We start from the raw sequence: 25,164 nt of genomic DNA, 5'->3' as shown, positions 1-25,164 counted from the left end.
ATAAATAATATGATTTTATTTATTTATTTGAGAGAGAGCGAATGAGTGAGAGAGAGAGCACAAGCCGGGGGAGAGGGGCAGAGGGAGAGGGAGAAGCAGGTCACTCACTGATCAGGGACCCCTGATTTGAGATCATGTTCTGAGCTGAAGGCAGACACTTAACCAACTAAGCCACCCAGGCACCCCAGTTTTCACTTTTGACAAAGCTATCCAGTATTAATAAATTTAGGCACAACTATGACATTTAGTTTTAGAATAATAATGCTCGCCTTTTACTCAGGGACATATGTATGCTACATCACTTAATTCTCAAAATACCTTGTACTGTATGTATTACTTTTCTGCATTTTGTAGATGAAGGAACTGAGGCTGAGAAACTGAAATGAATTTCTTAGGTCACATAGCTTGTAAGAAGAAGAGCCAGACTGGAAAAAGGCAGGTTCAACCTCAGAGCCCATATTCTTGACATTCTTCTGCATGCCATTCAGCACTTCTTATCATCTACAAGCAGAATTAAACCCAGTATTTTTTTAAAAGTGGAACAATCTTGGGGCGCCTGGGTGGCTCAGTGGGTTAAAGCCTCTGCCTTCGGCTCTAGTCATGATCCCAGGGTCCTGGGATCGAGCCCTGCATTGGGCTCTCTGCTCAGCGGGGAGCTTGCTTGCTTCTCTCTCTGCCTGCCTCTCTGCCTACTTGTGATCTCTGTCAAATAAATAAATAAATAAAATCTTTAAAAAAAAAAACAAATGGGGGCGCCTGGGTGGCTCAGTGGGTTAAGCCGCTGCCTTCGGATCAGGTCATGATCTCAGGGTCCTGGGATCGAGTCCCGCATCGGGCTCTCTGCTCAGCAGGGAGCCTGCTTCTCTCTCTCTCTCTTTCTCTCTCTGCCTGCCTCTCTGTCTACTTGTGATCTCTCTCTGTCAAATAAATAAATAAAATCTTTAAAAAAAAAAAAACCAAATGGAACAATCTATTATATTTATTGTTAAAAAAAGCAGGGTATATAGTATTATGTATGACATGCTTAATACCATGTGTAATATGTGTTACATACATATATAAATGCATAAACACACGTAACAGTGGTTTGCTGAAGCCGGCTCACACCAGCTCAGGAGAGCCACTTGTGCACATGTCTTCCCAGCTTTGTAGTTGTCGACTTTACTTTTTCACCTTCTGATGAGCCATGGTGGTAGTATTTATACCATAGAAATCTGTAAACACTACCAGTCAGGCTTTTTATTTGTATATTCTGGAAAGCTGGCTGTTAAACATTTAATAGCACTCCATTTGTGTGTATGTGTGTATAAGTATTCTACCCTTTGAAGGGTGTTATAAGATGCTGGTTATGCAGATTCCCCAGGAAGGGAAACTGTCAAACCCAGTATTTTTATAGTAAGGAAATTAATCAAGAGCATAGGTGGTTGATGAGAATTCAACTCCATATGAATTGTGGGGTGCCTGGGTGGCTCAGTTGGTTAAGCGTCTGACTCTTGATTTTGGCTCAGGTCATGATCTTGGGGTCTTGGGATCGAGCCCCGAGTGGGCTCCCCACTCAGCCGGGAGTCTGCTTCTGTCTCCCCTCTGCCTCTCCTTGCACACAAACCTGCATGCATGCGCACACGCATTTTCTACCTCTCTAAAATAAATAAATAAATCTTTAAAAAATAAGCAAAAAAACTTTGTCTGAATTAATGGTACTTTTGATACTGCTATCAAGTATTTTTCTCAGTGTCTTAGCAGTCTGACTGGAACAACAGTTGAAGAGTGCAAGCCAGGCAAAGTACACTGCTTTATGACCTTCAATACCATTGTAATACATCATGAAGACTGAGTGAGAGAAGGGACAGCAAGTGTTGGTAGAAAATATAGATCATTAAAATAATTCATATCAGTGACTGTACTGAAGACTGGTTTACTGCTTTGTTCTGCCACCATATTCTTGATACCATGTATGGAGATCTAAAAGTCAATTGAGAGGCAACTCTGGTTCCCAGATTTTTTTCTTTCCATAAAGCATTGCAGAGGTAAGATTCTGTTAGACCCCATACCTAAACACCTTTAGTTCTCCATGAAAAAAGAAAGAAGTGTCTTTATATTAATGGGATAAAATGGCCTTGAGTATACACACGTCTTTTTTTTTTTTTTTAAGATTTTATTTATTTATTTGACAGAGAGAGAGAGACAGCGAGAGAGGGAATATAAGCAGGGGGAATGTCAGAGGAAGAAGCAGGCTTCCCGCTGAGCAGGGAGCTCGATGCAGAGCTGGATCCCAGGACCCTGGGATCATGACCTGAGCTGAAGGCAGATGCTTAACAGCTGAACCCACCAGGTGCCCCACACATGTATTGAGTAATGTATTAGAGACAGATGAGTAGAATTTGCTATTACTTGATAAAAAATTCTTTAGCTCTTCTTAGAGTCTGCATTTTTAATATTTTTTTAAAGATTTTATTTATTTATTTGACAGAGATCACAAGTAGGTATAGAGGCAGGCAGGCAGAGAGAGAGAGAGAGAGAGGAGGAAGCAGGCTCCCTGCTGAGCAGAGAGCCCAATGTGGGACTCGATCCCAGGACCCTGACTGAGATCATGACCTGAGCTGAAGGCAGAGGCTTAACCCATTGAGCCACCCAGGCTCCCCACAGTCTGCATTTTTAGAATCATTGTGCTAATTCCTCATTATAGGGAGAAGATCTGGAGTATAATTGTATCAGAGCCATTATTATCAGAAAGTTGTCTTATTTTTTTATTTCTATGCTGATAATTAAATTCAGATCAGGAAATTTGAATCTGCTCTTTAGGAAGTCTTTATTTATTTATTATTATTATTTTTAAAGATTTTATTTATTTATTTGACAGAGATCACAAGTAGGCAGAGAGGCAGGCAGAGAGGGAGAAGCAGGCTCCCCGCTGAGCAGAGAGCCCGATGCGGGGCTGGATCCCAGGACCCTGAGATCACGACCTGAGCCGAAGGCAGAGGCTTAGCCCACTGAGCCACCCAGGCGTCCCTAGGAAGTCTTTTTTTAAAAGAGATAAGGAACTAAAGCCCCGTTTTACCCTTGATAGTTAGTATACATATTATATATACTAAAAAACCCCCTATTTTGTATATGTGTTCTTTTTTTTTTCCAGAAGATTTCCACTGGGAAAATTACTTGAAAGAGACTGGATCTTTGAGTGCCCCTTCGGAGTGTTTCAGACAGGTATGCCAAAATTCTATAGATGTTGTATATATTAATGTGAATGGTTAATTTGTTGAGGGATGTCTGTGTGATTGTTAGGTTCTAGCAGTGTGAGGAGATAATGGGATTGTGGTAGTGCCACTTAAGGGCCAGATGGTTTCTTTGCATTCATTCATTAAGAATTTACTCTATGTCTGGTATACTTAACCTTTGTGATTGTCCATCTGGAGGGAAAGACAGACATGTAAATAATTAATTATGCAAAGTATGATAACTCTGTACTGGGAGTGCTCACAGAAGAGGTGACATCTGAGATGGCTGGAATGAGGGGAAGGATATTCCAGGCAGAGAGAACATCCAAAGCAAAGGCACATAGGTGTAGAAGAACCTGAGTATTGAGGGATAGTGTGGAGCACAAAGTGGGTAGAGGTGATAGTGTGGGAATAAGGTTAAAGGTGTGGGGGCTCTTAAACTGTATTGAGGACTTGGACTTAGGCAGTGGTGAGCTGCCAGTTGGTCTTTTCAAAGGGGAATGGCCTAATCAGGTTCTTATTTTAGAAAGCTACTCAAGGTACATTTTATAGGCTGTATTTGGGTTGCCTGGAAGTGGGCAAAGGAATAAGATCAGAACGGGCAGTGTTTTTATGCCCATAAAAAGAGAGGGTTTGGAGATCTTTTCCTTGACCTTTATAGTTCTTTTGCTAACCATCTACTATGACTGTTACTTAAAACATTTCACAGGTATTCTGGTAACATAACTGACTGTTTGTTTTTCTTACAGTTGATGCATTTTAACAAAACTTTGTGTGTGTGTGTGCGTGTGTGTGCGTGTGTGTGTCTATACACACACGCATACACATATCTGTAACATATACAGTCCAAGGTTCCACCAGCTAATGACTTCAAAGTTGGTATGAAATTGGAAGCCCATGACCCTCGCAATATGACTTCAATATGTATAGCCACGGTCGTTGGAATTACTGGTGCCAGACTACGTTTAAGACTGGACGGTAGTGACAACAGAAATGATTTTTGGAGACTTGTCGATTCTCCAGACATACAGCCTATTGGGACATGTGAAAAGGAAGGGGACTTACTTCAGCCTCCACTGGGTAAGGATAAACAGTTTTTAAAATAACATTCTTACTAATGTAATATTCAGTAGAAAAAGTTTCAAGTGGTCTTTCATTTATTTTGAAGGTTTTATTTTTTTTAAGATTCTATTTATTTGAGAGAGGGAGAGTGTATGAGCAGGGGGAAGGGCAGAGGGGGAGGAAGCTCTGCACTGAGCACCGAACCCCATGTGGGGCTTGATCTCATGACCCAAGATTAGGACCTGAGCCGAAATCCAGAGTCAGCTGCTTAACCAACTGAGCCACCCAGGCACCCCAGATTGGATTTTTAAGTAATCTTTATACTTAGCATGGGACTCGAACTCAAGACCCCAGGATCAATTTGCATGCTGTATGGACCAAGCCAGCTGGATGTCCTGAAGTAGCCTTTTAGAAATCTCTTCTAGGCATTTTTGCAAATAGATGGTTATTGTGGAGAATGTATGAGAGATCAGCTTAGTACCATATGTTACAGAGTTTCAATGTAAATACACATTTGGTATATGTGTGCTGAAGGTTCTCCACTCCAGGGCAAGACATATGCTATCTTGAAACTTGACATGTCAAAAGCAGCTCTACCAGGTCACACATGCAGATTCAGAAACGCTTCTGGGGGAGAAGTTTATAGCATTTGTTACTGAGTCACTTCCTCCCTCATTATTGTCTTTTGACCCATTTAGCATTTTCAGCATGGGTGGGGGAACAGGGGAAAGGTAGGATTCCACATCCAGACCCCAGTTTCAAACTTGGCAGTTTCATTATAATTGCTATGAGAAGAAATCATAGTAAGAGGAGGAGGGATCAGTACCTTTAGATCTTTGAAAAGGAGGAGATTGATGGAACATTATAGCAAAGGTTTCGAAGTACAAAGCTCTCAATTTTGACCAAGTTTTTGAAAGCTAAAAAGTATGTGACTCCAGTTTTGGGTAAAATTGTTTTCTCTTAATATTTACTTATTTTTTAAAGATTTATTTATTTTATAGAAAAAGCGTGCGTGTGCAAGGTGGGGAGGGATAGAGAGGGAGAAAAACTTTAGCAGACTCAATGTTCAGTGCAGAGCCTGACGCAGAGCTCGATCCCACAGCCCCAAGATCACAACCTGGGAGGAAACCAAGAGTCCAGCAGTACCATCCAGGCATCCCTGTTCTGTCTTAATATTTATTTAGATGTATTCCAGGGGTGCCTGTGTGGCACAGTTGGTTAAACATCCAACTGCTGGTTTTGGCTCAGGTCATGATCTCAGGGTTGTGAGATTGAGCCCTACGTTGGGCTTTGTTCCCAGCACAGAGTCTGCTTGAGACTTTTTCTCCCTCTCCCTCTGCTCCTACCCACTGCGCTCACGTGCACTAGCCCCCAAATAAATAAATAAGTCTGAAAAAAAAAAAGCCTGGGGGCACCTGGGTGGTTCAGTCTGTTAAGCATCTGCCTTTGACTCAGGTCATGATTGCCAGGATTGTGTTGGGGTCGGGGGGAATGGTTCCTGGATTGAGCCCTGCATCAGGCTCCTTGCCTATCTCCCTCTGCCTGTTTCTCCCTCTCCCTGCTTCTTCCTCTCCCTCAGCCTGCTGCTCCCCCTACTTGTGTTCTCTCTGTCAAATAAATAAATAAAATCTGTTTTTTTTTTAAAGATTTTATTTATTTATTTGACAGGCAGAGATCACAAGTAGGCAGAGAGGCAGGCAGAGAGAGAGGAAGAAGCAGGCTCCCCACTGAGCAGAGAGCCCGATGCGGGGCTCGATCCCAGGACCCCAAGATCATGACCTGAGCCGAAGGCAGCAGCTTAACCCACTGAGCCACCCAGGCACCCCTGGTCTCCCAAATATTTAGATGTCCTCTGATATTCTGTAGAAAATAATTTCCTTTATTACTTCTACAGTCTTTTTTAAAAATAGGACTTTATTTATTTATTTATTTATTTATTTGAGAGAGAAAGAGAGAACATGAGGGCAGGATGAGGGGCAGAAGGAGAAGCAGACTTCCTGCTGAGCAGGGAGCCCCATGCGATGCAGGGCTTGATTCTGGGACTCTGGGATCGGGATCATGACCAGAACCAAAGGCAGATGCTTAACCAACTGAGCCACCCAGCATCCCTATTACTTCTATAGTCTTGAGTGAATGGTATATATTAGTTTTTGTTTCTTCTTTACAATGCTGAAAATGAACATTCTCTGTTGTAAAGCACAATGAGAGAATGGATTTCTTTTTGTTTCCTACTATAGTTAAAAATACCCTGAGATCCCAAAATTTAATATTTTAATAATTACCACTCTTTTAGCAATATATTTTTATACTTTTTTTGCTCTAATTGTTAATTATTCCTAATTTGGTTTAACATATTAAAAGTAACTAATGAGAGATGTGTTATTCCAAGAAGGTGGTTTGGGGTGTGTGTATTTTCTGCCTTTTGCCTTCTTTTCTTTCTTCATATCATTTATATTTTAAATAGCTCTTAAATCATATTGAATTCTGTATGAGATAGAAGTGTAAACCTGAGGTGTAGTGCTTCCCTGTTTGGATTTGATTTCTGTTTACAAATGATAATGTGTTTTTGAATTTTGTTTAAAGGAAGTATAACTGTTGTGATTGCCAACATTTCAAACACATAGCCAGACTTATGATCATTCTTATTTCAAATTACTTTTAGAGTTTTTTAATTAAAAATATGAAATACTGGGGCGCCTGGGTGGCTCAGTGGGTTAAGGCCTCTACCTTCGGCTCGGGTCATGATCGCGGGGTCCTGGGATCGAGCCCCGCATCGGGCTCTCTGCTCAGTGGAGGGCCTGCTTCCTCCTCTCTCTCTCTGTCTGCCTCTCCGCTTACTTGTGATTATCTTTCTCTCTGTCAAATAAAGAAAAATAAAATCTTTGAAAAAAAAATGAAATACTTAGCAGTACATGATGATTAATACGTATTTTGATAATACATACTAAAAATGCACAATTTTTGCCATTTTGCTCATTAGGTGCTTTGAATAGTTTATTTTCCATTTTAATATAACACCACTTACTTGGTTTTCTTTTTTCAAAGGTTATTTAAACATTAAAGGTTATTATTTAGAAGCTTTTTTTAAAGTTTTAGCATGCAAACAGAAAAATGTATAATTTGTGAGTGTACAGGTTATAAATGAACACATCCATATAACCATAACCCACATCACGAAACAGGATATTATCAGCACCCCAGAAGCCCCACTTCTGCTGATCCCTAGTCATAAACCTCCCATTCCCAAAGGTACCACTGTCTAGACTTCCTAACATGATAGATTAGTTTTATCTGTGTTTGAATTTTTATATGCACTTTCATCTATTTTTGGCCTTTTCATCTCTGTTTGACTTTAGGCAACTAAAGAATTAAGAAAAATGTCAAATTAAGATGATGATGATGGCAGTGATGATGATTGCATGATGGAATAGGATAAGATGGGGGTTAAGAGAAAGGCATAAGGACCAGAGAATTATTTTTATGCAATATTCTAACCACAATGTGGCAAATCCATGTTGTGGTTGATTATTTATTAGATATCATTGATAATACTGATATAAGGGAGCATATAATAAATCCCCTCTGCCCCCATTTTTTTTCTCTCAGATTAAGGGGATTTTGGTATAGGATTATTATAGGATGACTTTTTGTCTGAACTTTTTTGCATGTTTAATCCTACTGGACCCAGTGCCAGTGATTGCCAGTGATTCTTGTGCCTCCCTATCTTAATGCATGTATCCGTCAGGGATGCATGCCAAGTTCTCTTTAATTCTGGCATCAGGGCAGGCAAGTGGTGTATGAAACGGATTGCCCCCAGAAAGCAATAAAACTAGCAGAACTCTGCCCCCTGTTGCATGTGCCAGATGCTGTGATATTCACCATTAATTGATGAGATCTTGAAAAAAAGACATCCGATGAGTGTATTTTGATTTCATCTGATACAGATTCTAAGAGAAGATCTTGTTTAGTGTCTGTAAAGATTGCTAAAGTGAGACCTATCTTTTTTCCCAATATGGTATGAAAAATTTCAAACATACAGAAAAGGTGAAAATATTTTACAGTGAACATCCACATACCCACTACCTAGGTTCTACCACTGTTATTTTACATGCTTGCTTTATCACTTACCTATCTGCCCTTCTATTGTTTCATCAGTTCATCTTAGTTTTACATGTTGAAGTTATTGATGTTGGTACATTTCTCCTAAATATTTTAGCATGGATGTCATTAACTAGAGTTCAGTGTTTTTGTTTTTTTTTTTTTGAGGTGAGGTTTTTATACAGTGAAATGCATCATAAGTGTACATTTGCTGAGTTTCACAGAAAACTGTCTTTCTGAAAAGAAATAAGGCAGGGACTCTAAGGAAAAAGAAGGGGTAGAAGTCTGCAGCCTTTGCTGTGCTTGTGTAGCTTTTGGTGGGGACTGGAAGCTCTTGTGGGTTTTAGCTTGGTTCACCCCTAGTATTGGGGCCCATTCCTAACGTACGTATGTGTATGTTGGTGGACTCTAGCTAGTGGCTTCTCTCAAATGAGAGTTTTTACCGCAACTGTAGTATTGTTGCCAAATAGTGCAGTGGGGACAGTGGAACTGATCAGAGGGTGCATCTGCTTCTCTTAGCTATTTCCTTAGTTTCTCAATAAGAAAGTCATTCTCTGGAGAAGAATGGTAAACAAAACCTATTTTTTTATACCAATTTGCTCTAATATCACAGAGAGACTTTTTCATACTGATTTATTTTATAAAATAGGGTATCAGATGAATGCGTCGTCTTGGCCAATGTTCCTCTTACGAACACTGAATGGATCTGAAATGGCACCTGCAACAATCTTTAAGAAGGTAAGAAAGATAAAAAATCTTCCATCACCTGGGCTGTAGCTTTATTGTTTTAATGGGGGCACTTAAATGTTTTATCTTCTTGGATATGGAAAAAAAATTCTTTTTAAATTACTGGATTGACACGTGTGTTAATCTGCTAGAGCTGCCCTAACAAAGTACCATGGACTGGGTAGCTTAAACAATAGAAATTTATTTTTTTCACAATTCTGGGAGCTAGAAGTCCAAAATCAAAGTGCCATCAGGGCTGGTTTCTAGTAAGGCCTCTTTCCTCAGCTTATAGACGGCCGGCCACCTTTTTGCTGTGTCCTCACATGGCCTCTTCTCTGTGCCTGTGGGGAAGGAGAGGTATCTCTGGTTTCTCTTCCTCTTATAAGGACACCAGTCCTTTTGGGTTAGGGCTCCACCCATATGACCTTACTAATTAACCTTTGTTACCTCTTTAAAGGCCCTATCTCTGAATACAGTGACATTGGGGATTAGGGCTTCAATTTATGAATTTGGGAGGACATCATTCAGTTCATTACAGTGACTTAAACAACAGAAATTTATTTTCTTACAGCTCTGGATGCTAGAAGTCCAAGATCAAGGTATCAGCGGGCTTGGTTTCTTTTGAGGCTTCTCTCCTTGACTTGTAAATAAATGGCTGTCTTCTCTTCCTGTCTTCACGTGATCTGTGTGTCTGTGTCCTCCTTTCCTCCTCTTATGAGGATACCAGTCATTGGATTAGGGCCCACCCTAATGACCTCATCTTAACTTAATTACCTCTTTAAAGACCCTGTCTCCAAATGAAATCACATTCTGAGGTACTGGGGTTAGGATTTAAACATGATTTTGGCAGGGGTGGGGACACAATTCAGCCCATAACAGCAGGTCATAAAAAAGTCTCAATTAGAATCACCCACTAGTCAAAATGAATTTGTATCTACTTTCTTCACCTTAGATATGAAAGGAGTGCTCTACTGGAAGCAAATGTTCATTGCTATTTATTTACCTTCAGAAGTGAGGCTTCCTCTCACTTTGCTGTATTAGTCATCCTTCGACACTGGAGAAATGATGATGGGCCAGAAAACCACTTGAAAGTTACTTAGAGAGATTTGGTTTCAGAAGTAAAAGAATGTTAAAAACAGTCATCAGAAAGAATTTGTTATAGGGAAATATTTGTTATATAACAAAGAGGGAAAATTCCAAAGATAGTTTATGCTCTTGAGAAAATGTTGAAAGAGTACACTATGTTAAGAAACAGTGAATAATAGCCAAGTTTTAGTTAAATTATGGGTCAAAATATTTCTTTCTCACCCTCTGTCCTGATTCTTTTTTCAGTCACTTAAATTTTATTACGGTTATTCATGTCAAGAATGGTAAATATTGTAGTTTTTTCTTTAAAAAGGATTCAACAATTCTGTACATTTCTCAGTGCTTATCTCAAGGTAAGTGGACTCTTAATCCCCTTTATCTATTTTACCCCTCTCCCCGCACACCTCCCTCTGGCAACTACCAGTTTGTCCTCTATTTAAGAGTCTGTTTTTTTGTCTCTTTTTTCTTTGTTTTGTTTCTTAAATTCCCCATGAGTGAAATCATATGGTATTTATCTGACTTATTTCACTTAGCATTTTACTCTAGCTCCATCTATGTTGTTGCAAATGGCAAGATCTCTTTCTTTTTCATGGCTAATATTCCGTTGTATATATATGTGTATGTACCACATCTTTATCCATTCCTTTATGGATGGACACTTAGATTGCTTGCATATCTTGGCTATTGTATATAATACTGCAGTAAATATAGAAGTGCATTTATCTTATCAAATTAGTGTTTTCATTTCCTTTGCATAAATATCCAGTAGTGGAATTACTGGATCATAGGGTAATTCTTCTATTTTTAATTTCTTGAGGAAACTCTGTACTGTTTTCCCTCAGTGGCTGCACCAGTTTGCATTCCCACCAACAGTGCACCAGAGTTCCCTTTTCTCCATATCCTCACCAACCTTTGTTATTTTTATCTTTTTGACTTTAGCCATTCCAGCAGGTGTGAAGTGGTATCTCACTGTGGCTTTGATTTGCATTTTCCTGATGATAAGATGTTGAGCATGTTTTCTTGTGTCTTTTGGCCATCTGGATGTCTTCTTTGGAAAAATGTCTGTTCAGGTCCTCTGCCCATTTTTTAATCAGATTATTTGTTTTTTTTTTGGTGTCGAGTTCTATTAAATTTTTTGTATATTTTGAATATTAACCCCTTATCAGATATATCATTTGCAGATATCTTTTCCCATTCAGTAAGTTGCCTTTTTGTTTTGTTGATGGTTTCCTTTGCAGTGCAAAAGCTTTTTATTTTGGTATAGTCCCAGTAGTTTAATTTTGTTTCCCTTGTCAGAGGAGGCATATAAAAAAGTAGAAAGATGGAAAAACAGAAACACAGAAAAATATTTCTATGGCCAGTGTCAAAGAAATTACTGCCTTTGTTTTCTTCTAAGAATTTTATGGTTTCTGTTCTCACATTTAGGTTTTTTGTTTTTATTTTAAGATTTTATTTATTTATTTGAGAGTGAGAGAGAGCGTGAACAGGGGCAGGGGCTGGGGCAGGGGGAGAAGCAGACTCCTCGCTGAGCAGGGAGCCAGACGTGGGGCTTGATCCCGGGACTCCGGGATCATGACCTGAGCCAAAGGCAGATGCTTCACCGACTGAGCTGCCCAGGCACCCCCACATTTAGGTTTTTAATCCATTTCAAGTTTGTTTTTGTTTAACAAAGTGGTCTAGTTTTGTTGTTTCACATGTAGCTGTCCAAGTTTTCCAGCACCATTTGTTGAAGAGACTCTCTTTTCCTCATTGTTGTAAATCAGTTGACCATTTAAGTGTGGGTTTATTTCTGGACTCTGTTCCATTGGTCTGTGTGTCTATTTTTGTGCCCATACTATACTATTTTGATTATTACAACTTTGTAGTATATCTTGAAATCTGGGATTGTAATACTTCCAGCTTTGTTCTTCTTTTTCAAGATTGTTTTGGCTAAGGTTTTAAAAGTTTTTGGAGAACCTTAAAGACATAAGGATGTAAAACATCAATTAATATGATTCTTGCATTGCAAAGAAAAATACTGAGTGCTGCTTTGAGTAGTAAGAGTGCCTGACAATGGGTTAGCCCTACCACCTCCCAGTAGGGACACAGGCCCTTGGGGCAGTGTGTAAAGCATATGTGAGAAAAGTAACAAAAAAGATGTTTAGTAGTAGTCTTTATTAAACACTACTAGCTTGGGCTGTGACTTTAGAAAAGCCATCAGACTTATTTTACTTATTATCAGATTGCTTTATTAGCTAGTTACATGCCACATGTCACACACATTATATCTTTCATTTTTAAAATTATGAAAGTAATTCGTGTTTGGAGAAGGGATATCAAAATACATACTTAGCTAGACTAAAGAATGCATGTCTTTTTATCCATCCCATCTTTTCCTCCTTTCCAACCTTTTCTCTCCAAATAGAAGTTTTCTTTGTGTTCTCTCAGACTTTTTTCTGTGTACTCACATATATGGGCTTTTATTTTTTTAAACATAAACTTGAATATATTGTGAATATTGTTCTGTGATTTATTCTTACCCATAAAATATGTATATTCTAGAAGTCTTTTCATTTTGCTTCGTATATGTTTTAGGTTGTATTTTACTATTCTGTGGTATAGATTACCATAATTGGTTTACTCTGTCCCTAAGGATGGATGTTTAGGTTGTGTCCATATTCTTGTTTAAGTCATCTGTAGTATAGAGCTTTCTGTGTAAGTGTGAAGGCTACACTTTTAGAAGTAGAATTATTGGTTCAAAGGGAATATGTGCTTTAAGTGTTGATATATACTATTAAATTGCATCCCTAAAGGATGTTTCAAGCTATGCTCCACTATTATTGTATAGATGTTTCTATTCCCACACCTTCACTAGCATCGAATATCATCCATCTTTAAAAATTTTATGTATCTTTTTTGGGGGGACCTGGGGTAGGTGGGGATGGTATCTCATTGCTCTCATTTACACTGAACCAATTACCAGTGAAACTGAGCTTTTAAAATGTGTTTAATGGCCTTTTATTTTTCTGTGAATTACTTGATTATAGCCTTTGCCTGTTTTTCTGTTGGATTTCTGTTCTTACTCATTGATTTGTGGGTGCCCTTTCAGCCAAGCTTGAAACTTTGCCAAGAGCCATCTTAAATCACCACTCTTTCTTGACCCTGGCCTCTGAAAAGCCATTTAATTAGGAAGGCCCACCCACTTAGCTTCCTAATTATTTTTTTTCTTCTGTCTCTTTCTAACCTTACTACCATTGCCCCTTGTGCAGGCTTTCCTCTTGCCTGAACGGTTCAGCTAGCCTTATAACTGCCTCTAAACTTCACCCTTCCACACAACTGCCAGAAATATCTAATATAGGAGCCTTAACCACATCATTTCTTGCTTAAAACTCTTGAAGTTACCAGTTGCACTCAGGATGAAGTGTAAGTTTGTTACCTTTAAGGTTCTGTATGATCTGGATTATGGTGGCCACTCCTTGCTTTATATTTTATGTTTTAAATTGCTTCTAATAGCCTGTCAATGCGATGTTCCTTTTTAGAGCTGGTTATCTCTGGTTAGGGCTAAGATTCTTGTTAGGCATTAAATCCTCCAGTGTCTCTTCCCTAATTCTCCCTTTGTATTCTTATACTTCTTTAGCACCTTGTGCATATCTCAATCTTTATAGGAATTGGATTACATTATTATTTTCATTGTCTCTTCCTAGACTGTGAGTTCCTTTTGAACAGTTAACTGTCTTTGTATTCTCAGTGTCTCTCATAGGTCCTAGTACATACTTGTTTGGTAAATGAAGATAGATGGAGAATATAGGAAGATGAATACATATAGAGGGAGAGAATGGGTTTTGTTTTGGACATTTCAGCGTACCTCTGGGAAATTTGAGGAGGGATGACTACTAGCAGACTGTTGGAAGTAAAGTGTTTAGAACTTAAAAACAAGGTTTGGCTTGTGTACGTGGATATGGGAGTTTTTAGTTTAAATGGTAACGATGGAAGCCTTGAGAATGAATAAGCTAGTCCAGAGAGTATACCTAGGAGAAGAGAGGAGTGTCAAGGTTAGAACCTTGAGAAATACCCACTCAGCTTTATGATATATGAGTAGCTATATGAGGTAATCACTAAAGGTCAGTTGAGAGGAAAGCTGATTCTTGACTATTTGGTGGATAGAAAGTTTATTGGTTACATTAGCAAGAACTAAAGACCAGGTGAAAAGTGTCCTCAGGTAGAGTTAAATCTGTAGTTGTGGGGACAGAATATCGATAGCGTTCATTCCTGATGGCTTCAGTTTACTTTGTGAAATAGGAAACTGACGAAGGCTGGAGGGAAGGATTCATACATAGATTGAATGTCTACTGTGTTCCAGCACTGCGATAGAGAACTTACTCTCTGGTTGAGAAGAAAGTTAATAAAATAATAAACATGTAATGAGGATACATAAAATTTCTTAAAGTGAATGGTAGATGGAACAGCAGCTATATGAGATGGGAAAAGGAATGGCCTAGAGAAAAGGAATGGCCTAATGTAAAAAATGATAATATTTTGGAGGATTCAGCTAAGGATGAACACTAAATATATGGTACTACATGTAATAATCATGTGGGACTTTACTCCAGTAGTGTCAAGCAACTAAGTATAAATAGATAAAGTGGTCGGCGATCTTTTTTTGTTTAAAGATTTTATTTATTATTTATTTATTTATTTATTTACTTACTTACTTACTTAATTACTTGGAGCATGAGCAGGGGGAGGGGCAGAGGGAGAGAGAGAATGTCAAGCAGACTCCATGCTCAGTGTGGAGCCTGATACGGGTCTTCATCTCATGACTCTGAAATCATGACCTGAACCAAAATCAAGAGTCAGACACTTAACTGACTGAGACACCCAGGTGTCCCATGGTGATCTTGAATTAAGGTTTAGAGATAATAAAATGACAGTGGGATAAGTTGATTTTGGGTTGACATGATGTTCTGTAACTTGGATGTGGAAAAGTATTATAGAATGTTAGAGTGTTTGGTCCCCTTCACTTTTTTATCTCTATCAGTGGTTCTTAACCTGGAAAGGGGGTGATTTGCCTCCCATGAGACATTTGGCAATATCTGGGGACATTTTTGTCCATTACAACTGAGTGTATGGGGGGTGCTCCTTACATCTAGTGGGTAGAGACCAGGGACATTGCTAAACATCCTACAATTCACAGAGCAGCTGCCACAACAGAATGTTCTAACTCCAAATGGCAATAGTGCCAAGGTTGAAAAACTCTGATCTGTATTAATTTCTTGGTGATCTCATCTAATTTCTGGCTTTAAATGCAGTTTATGTGCAGATGACTTTCAAATCCATATTTCCAGTTCAGGCTTTGCTCCCAACTCAGACTTGAATATCCACTCAACAACCCCACTTGGATGTCCAACAGACATCTCAAACTTCCGCCTGTAGCCTTTCCCATCTAGAGGAGTGACAACTGTTACTCCAATTGCTGGGGACAAAAACCTTGGTGATTATTTCTTGCACACACTACATCTAGTCCATAAGGAAATCCTATGGGCTTTACCTTCAAAATATATTGAAAATCCAACTACTTTTTAACATCTCCCTTGCTATCAGCTTGTACAAGTTGCCTTTATCTCTCACCTAGATTACTTCAGTAGCTTCCTCATTGACCTCTTTATTTGTAAGCTTACAGTTTGTAATCAACACAGTAACCAGAATATTCCTTTTAAAATATAAATGAAATTATATCACTTCTTTGCTCAAAATTGTCCAGGGGCTCACCATTTTACTCAAAAGTCAGAGTCCTTATAGTGGCCTCCATGGTTCTACATACGACACCTCATTATCTCTCTAACTTTGTTTCCTCCTGCTCTCCCACTTGCATACTAAATTGTAGCCACACTCACTTCCTTGTCCTTTGAACATGTGGACACATCTCCTGCTTTAGGGACTTGGTGCTGGCTGTTTTCTCTGCCTGTAGGTAACTGTGTGGTTAATAACCACCTTTAGGGTTGTGCTCACATGTCATCTTCCGTATGAGGCTTGTTCTGATTACCCTATTTAAAGTATTTCTTTGTGGGGTGCCTGGGTGGCTCCGTCGGTTAAGCATCTGCCTTTGGCTCAGGTCATGATCCTGGGGTCCTGGGATGGAGCCCCTCATCGGGCTCCCTGCTGAACAGGGAGTCTACTTCTCCCTCTCTCCACCCTCCCCTCAACTCATGTGCTCCCCCTACCTTCTCTCTCTCTCAAATAAATAAATAAAATCCTAAAAAAGAAGTCTTTCTTTTTAAAATTTGTTTATTTATTATTATTTTAAAAGATCTTATTAGAGAGAGAATGTGTGCCAGAGGGTAGAGTGGGGTGGGAAGGGCTGGCAAAGGGAGCCTTAAGCAGAACCTGCCCTGAGCATGGAGTCCATCACAGGGCTTAATCTCACCATCTAAGTTGAAACCAAGAGTTCGCCCCGTTTAACCGACTGTGCCAGCCAGGTGCCTCGCCCAGTTTTAAGTTTAACACAGCCCCTCCATACATTTTTCTCTGGATCTCCCTTACTCTGCTTTACTTTGTTTTTTTGCATAAGCACTTGTCATTTCTAACTTAGATAAATATGCTTATGTTACGGTGTTTCTCATCTTTCTCTTTACTAGCATGTGAATACCACAAGGGGGAGATATCTGTCTGTTTCTCTAGTTAATGTTTATTAGGAGCCTTTAGTAGTGTTTGGCATTAGTAGGCATTTTGTACATATTTGTGAATAAATAAATGAAGTTTAAGGGACTAAAATTTTTGATGAGATCAAAGAAGTAGTTGATTAAAAAAGTAAAGAAGTAAAAGTTAAGGATAGAAGTCTGTGGTCAGAAGTAGACTCTGGGAATACAGCCATAAACAAAACAGTAAAAGAGCTCCTGTCCTTACGGAGCTTGCCTTCTAGCTGGGGAAATTCATAATAAAGCATGCAAAGTAAATAAAGTCTCTATTATGTTTGATGGTTGTACCTGCTAAGGAAAAGGGAGGGTGACATTTTAGATAGGTGGCCAGGAAGGTCTTGCTGAGAAGATGCCATTGGAATGAAGATCTGAAGAAAGGGAGAGAAGGAGCCATGAGGTTACAGGGGTAAGAATATGGCGGCAATATGGCGGCAAAGGGGTAATGCAGATGATGCTCACACTAGCTTCAGAGTCTGTGGGATATGAGAAGAAATAGCCTTTAAGGAGAACCGTATTGTATGTAGGTAGGCAAGGAGAGTGGTTAAAAGAGCATTCTTTACTACCGTCTAAGAAAGAATAATTTTTTTCTCACGGTGAAAAGAATGATCCCTTGTTTTTTTTAAGCTCTTGCTTTCACAAGTTTTTTATATATATATATATATATTTGTTTATCTATCTATCTATCTATCTATCTATCTATCTATCTATCTATCTGAGAGAGAACAAGAGAGGAGAGAGGTCAGCAGGAGAAGCAAACTCCCTGCCGAGCAGGGAGGCGGATGGATGTGGGACTCGATCCCAGGACTCCAGGATCATAACCTGAGCATAAGGCAGTTGCTTAACCAACTGAGCCACCAAGGCACCCCCACCCCAATTTTTTTTTAAGTAAGCTCTCTGCTCAACGTTGGGCTTGAACTCAGGGCCCCAAGACCAGGATTTGCATTCTCTACTGACTGAGTAAGCTAGGCACCCCTACAAATTATATCTTTGTGTTTAGGAAGTAATTCAAGAACTGGTGATGACAAACCATATTCTTTAAAAACATTTTTAAAAGCAACTTTATATCATTACCTTTTGTGGACAGCAGAGGGAACCATTTTTCCAGTTATCTAAATCTGGAGGTAGCTTGTTTTTTGAGATAAAACCCTTTCCTTTATTTATGAAAAAGGAGCAGTTCCTTTGATTTTTTAAAAATCAATATTAGTTTTCTTCCAGAGCTCTGTTAATATTTGTTTGTATGGCTATACTGATGTAAGTCACTTTGATAGCGTATTCATGAAATGTAGAAGAATTAATAAACAATATGAAAATCTTAGAGAATAAATTGCATTTTGTCCATAATCTTTTTTTTTTTTTAACCTGTCAGCTAATAGTGGCATTGATGATCTACTGTTGCATTTGGGTTCTCTTTTTAGATTATAGCTTGAATCTTAAAATTCTCTTTCCTGTTCATTCCTGTCTTAATTCTGTTTTGTAGCAGAAAATGTATATTGCCATTTGAATTTAGTTCGCTTTGCCACAGAAAGTCTTATTCTTATTTGGTTACATGATCGTGTAAGGCCCTAGGAACCTTATGTGTGCCTTGGATATTTCCTCTGTTCTGTGCACATGCAGCACAAGTTTATTAACTGCCAAAGTTATGTTTTGTTAAATCCACCTCCCTTTTTTCCTTCCTTATGTAGTAACCGTTAGTTAACCTTTAGCCCCTTCATGAAGTGGCAGTAATTCTGCTTCTTACTTACCAGCTACTTATTTATCAAATAACTTTGATCTTTGATCAAGCTGACTTTTGGCCTGCTGACTTTTGGGTGTTTTTTAAGAATCAAATCAAGATTATGTAATTAAAAGGACTTTGAAGACTTATAATTAAGGAACTTTAAGACTTCAAGGGTATAAAGGGTATCACTGGGAAAGTACAGGACAATGAGATGGGTTTAAAGGGGACATTTAAAAAGGGAATCAACCTACCAGATATATTTTTAAATTTTATCTTAGTGAAAGAATTAGTTTAAAGCTTGTTTACTGTTCTTCAGGTGATTACTTGGTTAATTCATTTTTTTAGAGAAAAGATCTTGCTGTTGAGTACTCTGTTGGAAATAATATGAATAAGATATATCTTCTTTTGAGAATCCCTTAGTCTCAGAGGAGTAAACACATTTCAAGAGTAGTTTTGCAATTGAAGGCAAGAGCACCTCCATTGAGGGGCCGTAGGAGTAGGCAGGAACTGGCCAGGGAAGCCTTAAAGAGACCAGGGGACCTGGGCTTTGAAGTGGATCAGTTGGAGTTGTCCAAGCAGGTGATGTGGTAGGATGTTCCAAGGAGTTGTCTGCCTTCGTTTAAAATCTAGCTCTGATACTTCTGGTATATTCGTAGGCAATTGTGCATCAGTTTTATCATCTATAAAATGGGGATAATTGCATTGACATTATAGGGTTGTTGTGAGAATTAAATATATCTGAAAAACATTTAGAACAGTGCCTGGCATATACTAAATGATCGAAGGTTGACTTTTAATGTCGTTATCCTAGGGATCTAAGGGATAGAATTGGCAGGTCTTGGTCTTTGAATGTGAGTGTTAAGGGAATAGGATGTGTCTAGCACAGTGGTTCTCAGCCTTTGATGCACATTAGGATTACCTGGGTAATTAAAATTTGCTGATGTCTGGGCCCCACTCCAGACCAATTCAATCAATATCCTGGGGGTGTGGCCTCAAGTGTTTTGATGTTTTGTTGGGCTGACAACCCCTGGTCTAGGACTATTTCCAGTCTTTTGGCTTGGGTGACTGGGTCGATGATGGTGCTATTTACTAGAATAAAAAGCAAATTGAAAGAAAAGGTGTTGCTTTTAACATAGCACTTAGGTTTTCTAAGAATTGGGTTAGCATTTGCATGCTTTAAATTTTTATAACTAAAGTATGCTTTTTAAATATTGGTTTCTGGATTGGATATCATAAATGACCCCAGATTATATGACTTTCATGTTCTTGTGTCTGCATTTTATACTTGGAGGTGGTTTTTTTCTTTCTTTCTTTCTTTTTTTTTTAAGATATTATCTGTTGCTGTTTATTCTCCTTGGACTTAGCAGCTTTCAACATACACTATAATTTATACATTTGTTAGGTTTGTTTGAGTCCCTCTTTCTACATTTCTTGTTGATTGCTTGTCTCTTTTTCCCCTACCCATACCCCAACCACTACCACCACCACCACTAGAAGGTAAGCTCCACCAGAGCAGGGATCTTTGTTAGTTTTTTGTTCACTAATGAATCCTCAATTTCTGGTATATACTATATAACACATATTTCTTAGATGACTGAATGAATTACTATCAGTCTGGTTTTGTTTTCTTCCAGGTTCTCGGCTCTGCTCCAGTGTAAGTGACACGTAGAGCAGAGTTTCAGAGAGATCTCTGAGAAAAGTTTTCTTCCTGTATTTAATTGATAAACATGGAGTTTAATTTTTGATTGCTAAAAGTTGTGAGATAACAGTTGAGCAAATGCTTCTTATTACATCTTAACAAAAAACTTTTTTTTAAATGTTTTGGTAGGAACCACCAAAGCCACCTCTAAATAATTTTAAAGTGGGAATGAAGCTTGAAGCTATAGACAAAAAGAACCCTTATCTGATCTGCCCTGCAACTATTGGAGATGTTAGAGGAGATGAAGTTTATATCACATTTGATGGCTGGAGTGGAGCTTTTGATTATTGGTGCAAGTACGATTGTCGAGATATTTTCCCAGTTGGGTGGTGTCGCCTGACAGGAGATGTATTACAACCACCAGGAACTCATGGTAAGATAATAAGTGACTACATACTCTTTTATTTTATTAAATTTAGTTCTAACTGCTTTTGGCATTGAGGTTAGGACTTTTGCTCAGCTGGAGCAGCAGACAGAACAGGAAGGGCACTGCTTAGGCTAGAGAACTGGAGGTAGAAGATGGGAAATGATTAGAATTTTTGAGAGCCAACTCAGCATCATAATCTGAATTGATAGTCCACATTGGAGAATATGGGCAAGCTACAAGTCACACTTGGGCCGTTGATGCCTTGCTACTGTAAGCATTTTGGGGTGCTTAGCTATGTTTAAAGTTGATATTCAATTTAAAATTGCACATAGTATTCCATTGTTTATATCTCAATGGTAGTTTTTAAAGGGTAAGGCATAACAACTGTTATATACATATTTTGCATAATTTTGGTCAGTTTTTTCACGTTAAACTGATACTTTGATAGTCTTAAGTAAAATCTACCTGTCTGCATGTGAAAATTTTATTTATTTATTTATTTATTTATTTTTAAAAAAGATTATTTGAGAGAGAGAGAGAGAGAGAGAGAAAATGTGTGAGTGAGTTGGGGGAGGGGCAGAGGGAGAGACTCTCAAGCAGACTCTCTGCTGAGCACCAACCCAGCATGAGACTCGGTCTCATGACCCCGAGATCATGACCTGAGCTGAAGTAAAGAGTCAGACATTTAACCGACTGAGCCACCCAGGTGCCTGTGTCACCGAAAATTTTAGACTATGGAAGATTAACATGTTGTTATAGTCGGTTGTTTATCAGTTGTAATGCTGTGCTTCTTCCTAAATTGAATTCTATGATCATCTAGATACTTTCTTTCCAAAAAAAATCATCAAATATTGAGGTTTCTTAGGGACTCTTCCAAAAGCTTAGACATGCCTAACCTAGTCTTCTGTGATGGAATAAGTGCTGAGATTTAAGTGGGATCTAAGCATAGAACCTAATCATTGGCTTAAGTTAAAGATAAACTTACTAGTAGAATCAAATGTAAGCATACTTATACTTAAAATTTATCCAACTAAAATTTATTTAGATTGGAAAAAAAGGTGAGTGTAGAAAATATGTAAGTAATGTGTGTAGCATGAGAGCAATGGCTAGATAAAAGCATATAGTCATATTCTTGTAACTGCTGTTAGAATCTTTTTGGATTTGGGACTTTAACACATCCCATTATATTACAATACTACATACGATGTTGTCCTTCTTTTCAGGGACCTATTTTACCAGTTCCCTGCTGCCATAATTCTAGGAAGTAGATATTAATGGCTGATTTTTGTAAAATTTAATATGTTTCAGATCTTATGTATGTATGACACTAAGGCAGTCTCTGCCCTCAAGGAGTTTACCTTCTAGTCAAAGAAGGATAAATGGAAGAACAGGCTTTAAAAAAATATGTATATATGCAGAACTAGCAATGCAAAAATACAGATGTGTGCTAGATACGAAAGTGGCCCAAAGACATCCAGTTTTTTTAGGCTGGAGGGAAAAGTGGTTGGTAAAGGAATGCTTAATAGAAAGACACATGATATGAGTATTAAGAAAGGAGGAGTTTGCCAGGCGGAATAGAGATACGGGTAGGGTGGACACATCACAAAGGTATAAAATCACACAGTTTACTTGGAAAATGAGGTGGTTCAGTTTGGAACATGGTGACTTTGGAATGCATGGCCAAGAATTCTATTGTCTTCTACTATCTGGTCTCCCTTTTTTCGTAGTAACACAGTTCAGCTGCCTAACATGAAGACTACTTTTACAGCCTCCCTAGCAGTTACATATATATGGCCACGAGACTAAGTCCTGGCCAATGGGATAAAAGTAGAGCTAATATGTTCTACTTATAGGAAGTATATTAGAGATGAATGTACCCTTCTGTCTTCCTTCTTTCTGCATCTGTCCTGCTGCTAGTTATGTGCTTGTTTTGGGTGGAGTTCCATCCTGAACCATGAAATGGGGACCATCTTCTAGGCATAGTGGAGTGGAAAGCAGAAAGGACCCAAAATCCCTGAGACTTTTTGTGGAGCAGAATTTTCATACTGGCCTGTTCCAGACTGTTATTGAGAGAAATAAACTTCTGTGTTCTATGAGTAAACCACTATTCTTTTAGGTTTTTCTGTTACTGTTGGCTGAACTTAATCCTAACAAATTCAGGGTAACTTAGGACACCAGGTGAACATATCTGTTGGATAGCTGCACATACAGGTATGGAATCCAAAAGAGATAGGTCTTAATTGACAAAGCAGGTTTGAGAGCCATCATGCTCATTCAAATAAATATCCTTTGTGTCAGGTAGGATTATAGGTGCTGTCTGGGGCAAGGGCCGATGGTAGGCAGCTTACACATCCAACTGATAGCAGTAAGTGGGGGAAGTTTTGGGTGTGGCTTTAATTGTGCATGTGTAACAGAAATAGAAAAGAACCAAGGACAGAACCCTGTGGGTGAATATTTAAAACAATTTTCACACTTGAATCACTTTGGCGGGGTGGGAGGGAGAACTTATTCAAAGAACTTATTCAAAGGGGGAACTTATTCAAAGGTATGGAACTCATACCTAGGAATCAGTGGGTCTGGAGTGGGGCTCGGGTGATTCCTCTGCACATGGTTTGAGGTCCAGACTTTGAGAAACACAAAAATAAGGGATGACTAGAAGATAGAAATCAATTCAGGACACTGAGAAAAAGTATACATAAATGTAGGAGAGTTAATAGGTTGGTTTCCCTAACAACAGGGGATGAGAGATTTTAAGAGGTATTCAACACTGTCAAGTACAGCATAAACGTCAAGAGGAGAGGAGAGCTCATTAGAGGCCTTAAGTAAAACCATGGTTGAAAAGCCAGATTTAGAGAGCTGAGTAAATAGATGCAGAGCACTTTTTAAAAAATGTGGTTTCGTGGATACTTTCTGAGATCTGCCTCCTCTGTCCTTTATCCTACTAGGCATTTCACCAGTTAAAGTGAAATTTAGAAACCTTACTTCAGTTTATATCCCTTTACCCTCCCTCATTCATAATAAAATTTTCTTATTTACATTCGTTGAGAATGAATTAATTAGATAGTGTTACAATTTTTGTTCAACTGTTAAACATAATTAGAAAATTCAGGAGAAGTAAAGTAGTATATTTTTGCCATTTCAGTTCTTTCTTCCTGATTTTCAGATTCCTTTTTTTTTTTTTTTTAATCATTTCCTTTCTGTTTCAGAGAACTTTTAGTCATTCTTCTATGGTAGGTCATCTGGCAACAAATTCTTAGTTTTCCCATCCAAGAATGTCTTTATTTCCCGTTCATTCTAGAAGGATAGTTGCTGGATATAGAAGAATTCTGTATTGAAAGTTCTTTTCTTTTTTATTTTTTCCGTTTTTTAAAATTTATTTTTTATAAACATATAATGTATTTTTATCCCCAGGGGTACAGGTCTGTGAATCACCAGGTTTACACACTTCACAGCACTCACCATAGCACATACCCTCCCCAATGTCCATAACCCCACCTCCTCTCCCAAACCCGCTCCCCCCAGCAACCCTCAGTTTGTTTTGTGAGATTAAGAGTCACTTATGGTTTGTCTCCCTCCCAATCCCATCTTGTTTCATTTATTCTTCTCCTACCCCCTTAACCCCCCCCATGTTGCATCTCCACTTCCTCATATCAGGGAGATCATATGATAGTTGTCTTTCTCCGATTGACTTATTTCGCTAAGCATGATACCCTCTGGTTCTATCCACGTCGTCGCAAATGGCAAGATTTCATTTCTTTTGATGGCTGCATAGTATTCCATTGTGTATATATACCACATCTTCTTTATCCATTCGTCTGTTGATGGACATCTAGGTTCTTTCCATAGTTTGGCTATTGTGGACATTGCTGCTATAAACATTTGGGTGCACGTGCCCCTTCGGATCACTACGTTTGTATCTTTAGGGTAAATACCCAGCAGTGCAATTGCTGGGTCATAGGGTAGTTCTATTTTCAACATTTTGAGGAAACTCCATGCTGTTTTCCAGAGTGGTTGCACCAGCTTGCATTCCCAGCAACAGTGTAGGAGGGTTCCCCTTTCTCCGCATCCTCGCCAGCATCTGTCATTTCCGGACTTGTTAATTTTAGCCATTCTGACTGGTGTGAGGTGATATTTCATTGTGGTTTTGATTTGTATTTGCCTGATGCCGAGTGATGTGGAGCACTTTTTCATGTGTCTGTTGGCCATCTGGATGTCTTCTTTGCAGAAATGTCTGTTCATGTCTTCTGCCCATTTCTTGATTGGATTATTTGTTCTTTGGGTGTTGAGTTTGCTAAATTCTTTATAGATTTTGGACACTAGCCTTTTATCTGATATGTCATTTGCAAATATCTTCTCCCATTCTGTCAGTTGTCTTTTGGTTTTGTTAACTGTTTCCTTTGCTGTGCAAAAGCTTTTGATCTTGATGAAATCCCAATAGTTCATTTTTGCCCTTGCTTCCCTTGCCTTTGGCGATGTTCCTAGGAAGACGTAGCTGCGGCTGAGGTCGAAGAGGTTGCTGC

General features: G+C 38.7%; 1 protein-coding gene across 2 annotated transcripts in view; it reads left to right on the top strand.

Moving 5' to 3' along the window:
* Positions 1 to 25,164, top strand: part of SCML2 (Scm polycomb group protein like 2) — a 95,389-nt gene that overhangs the window by 25,793 nt on the left and 44,432 nt on the right. For both annotated transcript variants that reach the window (XM_032840801.1, XM_032840800.1), the window contains exons 3-6: positions 3,134 to 3,204; positions 4,061 to 4,295; positions 9,025 to 9,113; positions 20,407 to 20,650. In XM_032840801.1, the coding sequence (XP_032696692.1) occupies positions 3,134 to 3,204; positions 4,061 to 4,295; positions 9,025 to 9,113; positions 20,407 to 20,650 (639 nt within the window). The remainder of the gene's footprint in view (positions 1 to 3,133; positions 3,205 to 4,060; positions 4,296 to 9,024; positions 9,114 to 20,406; positions 20,651 to 25,164) is intronic.

Source organism: Lontra canadensis, unplaced genomic scaffold, assembly GCF_010015895.1.
Source record: "Lontra canadensis isolate GAN:19392208 unplaced genomic scaffold, GSC_riverotter_1.0 scaffold116, whole genome shotgun sequence".
NCBI lineage: Eukaryota > Metazoa > Chordata > Mammalia > Carnivora > Mustelidae > Lontra > Lontra canadensis.
The sequence above is the reverse complement of the archived record's forward strand: the minus strand, read 5'-3'. Positions and strand labels throughout refer to the sequence as shown.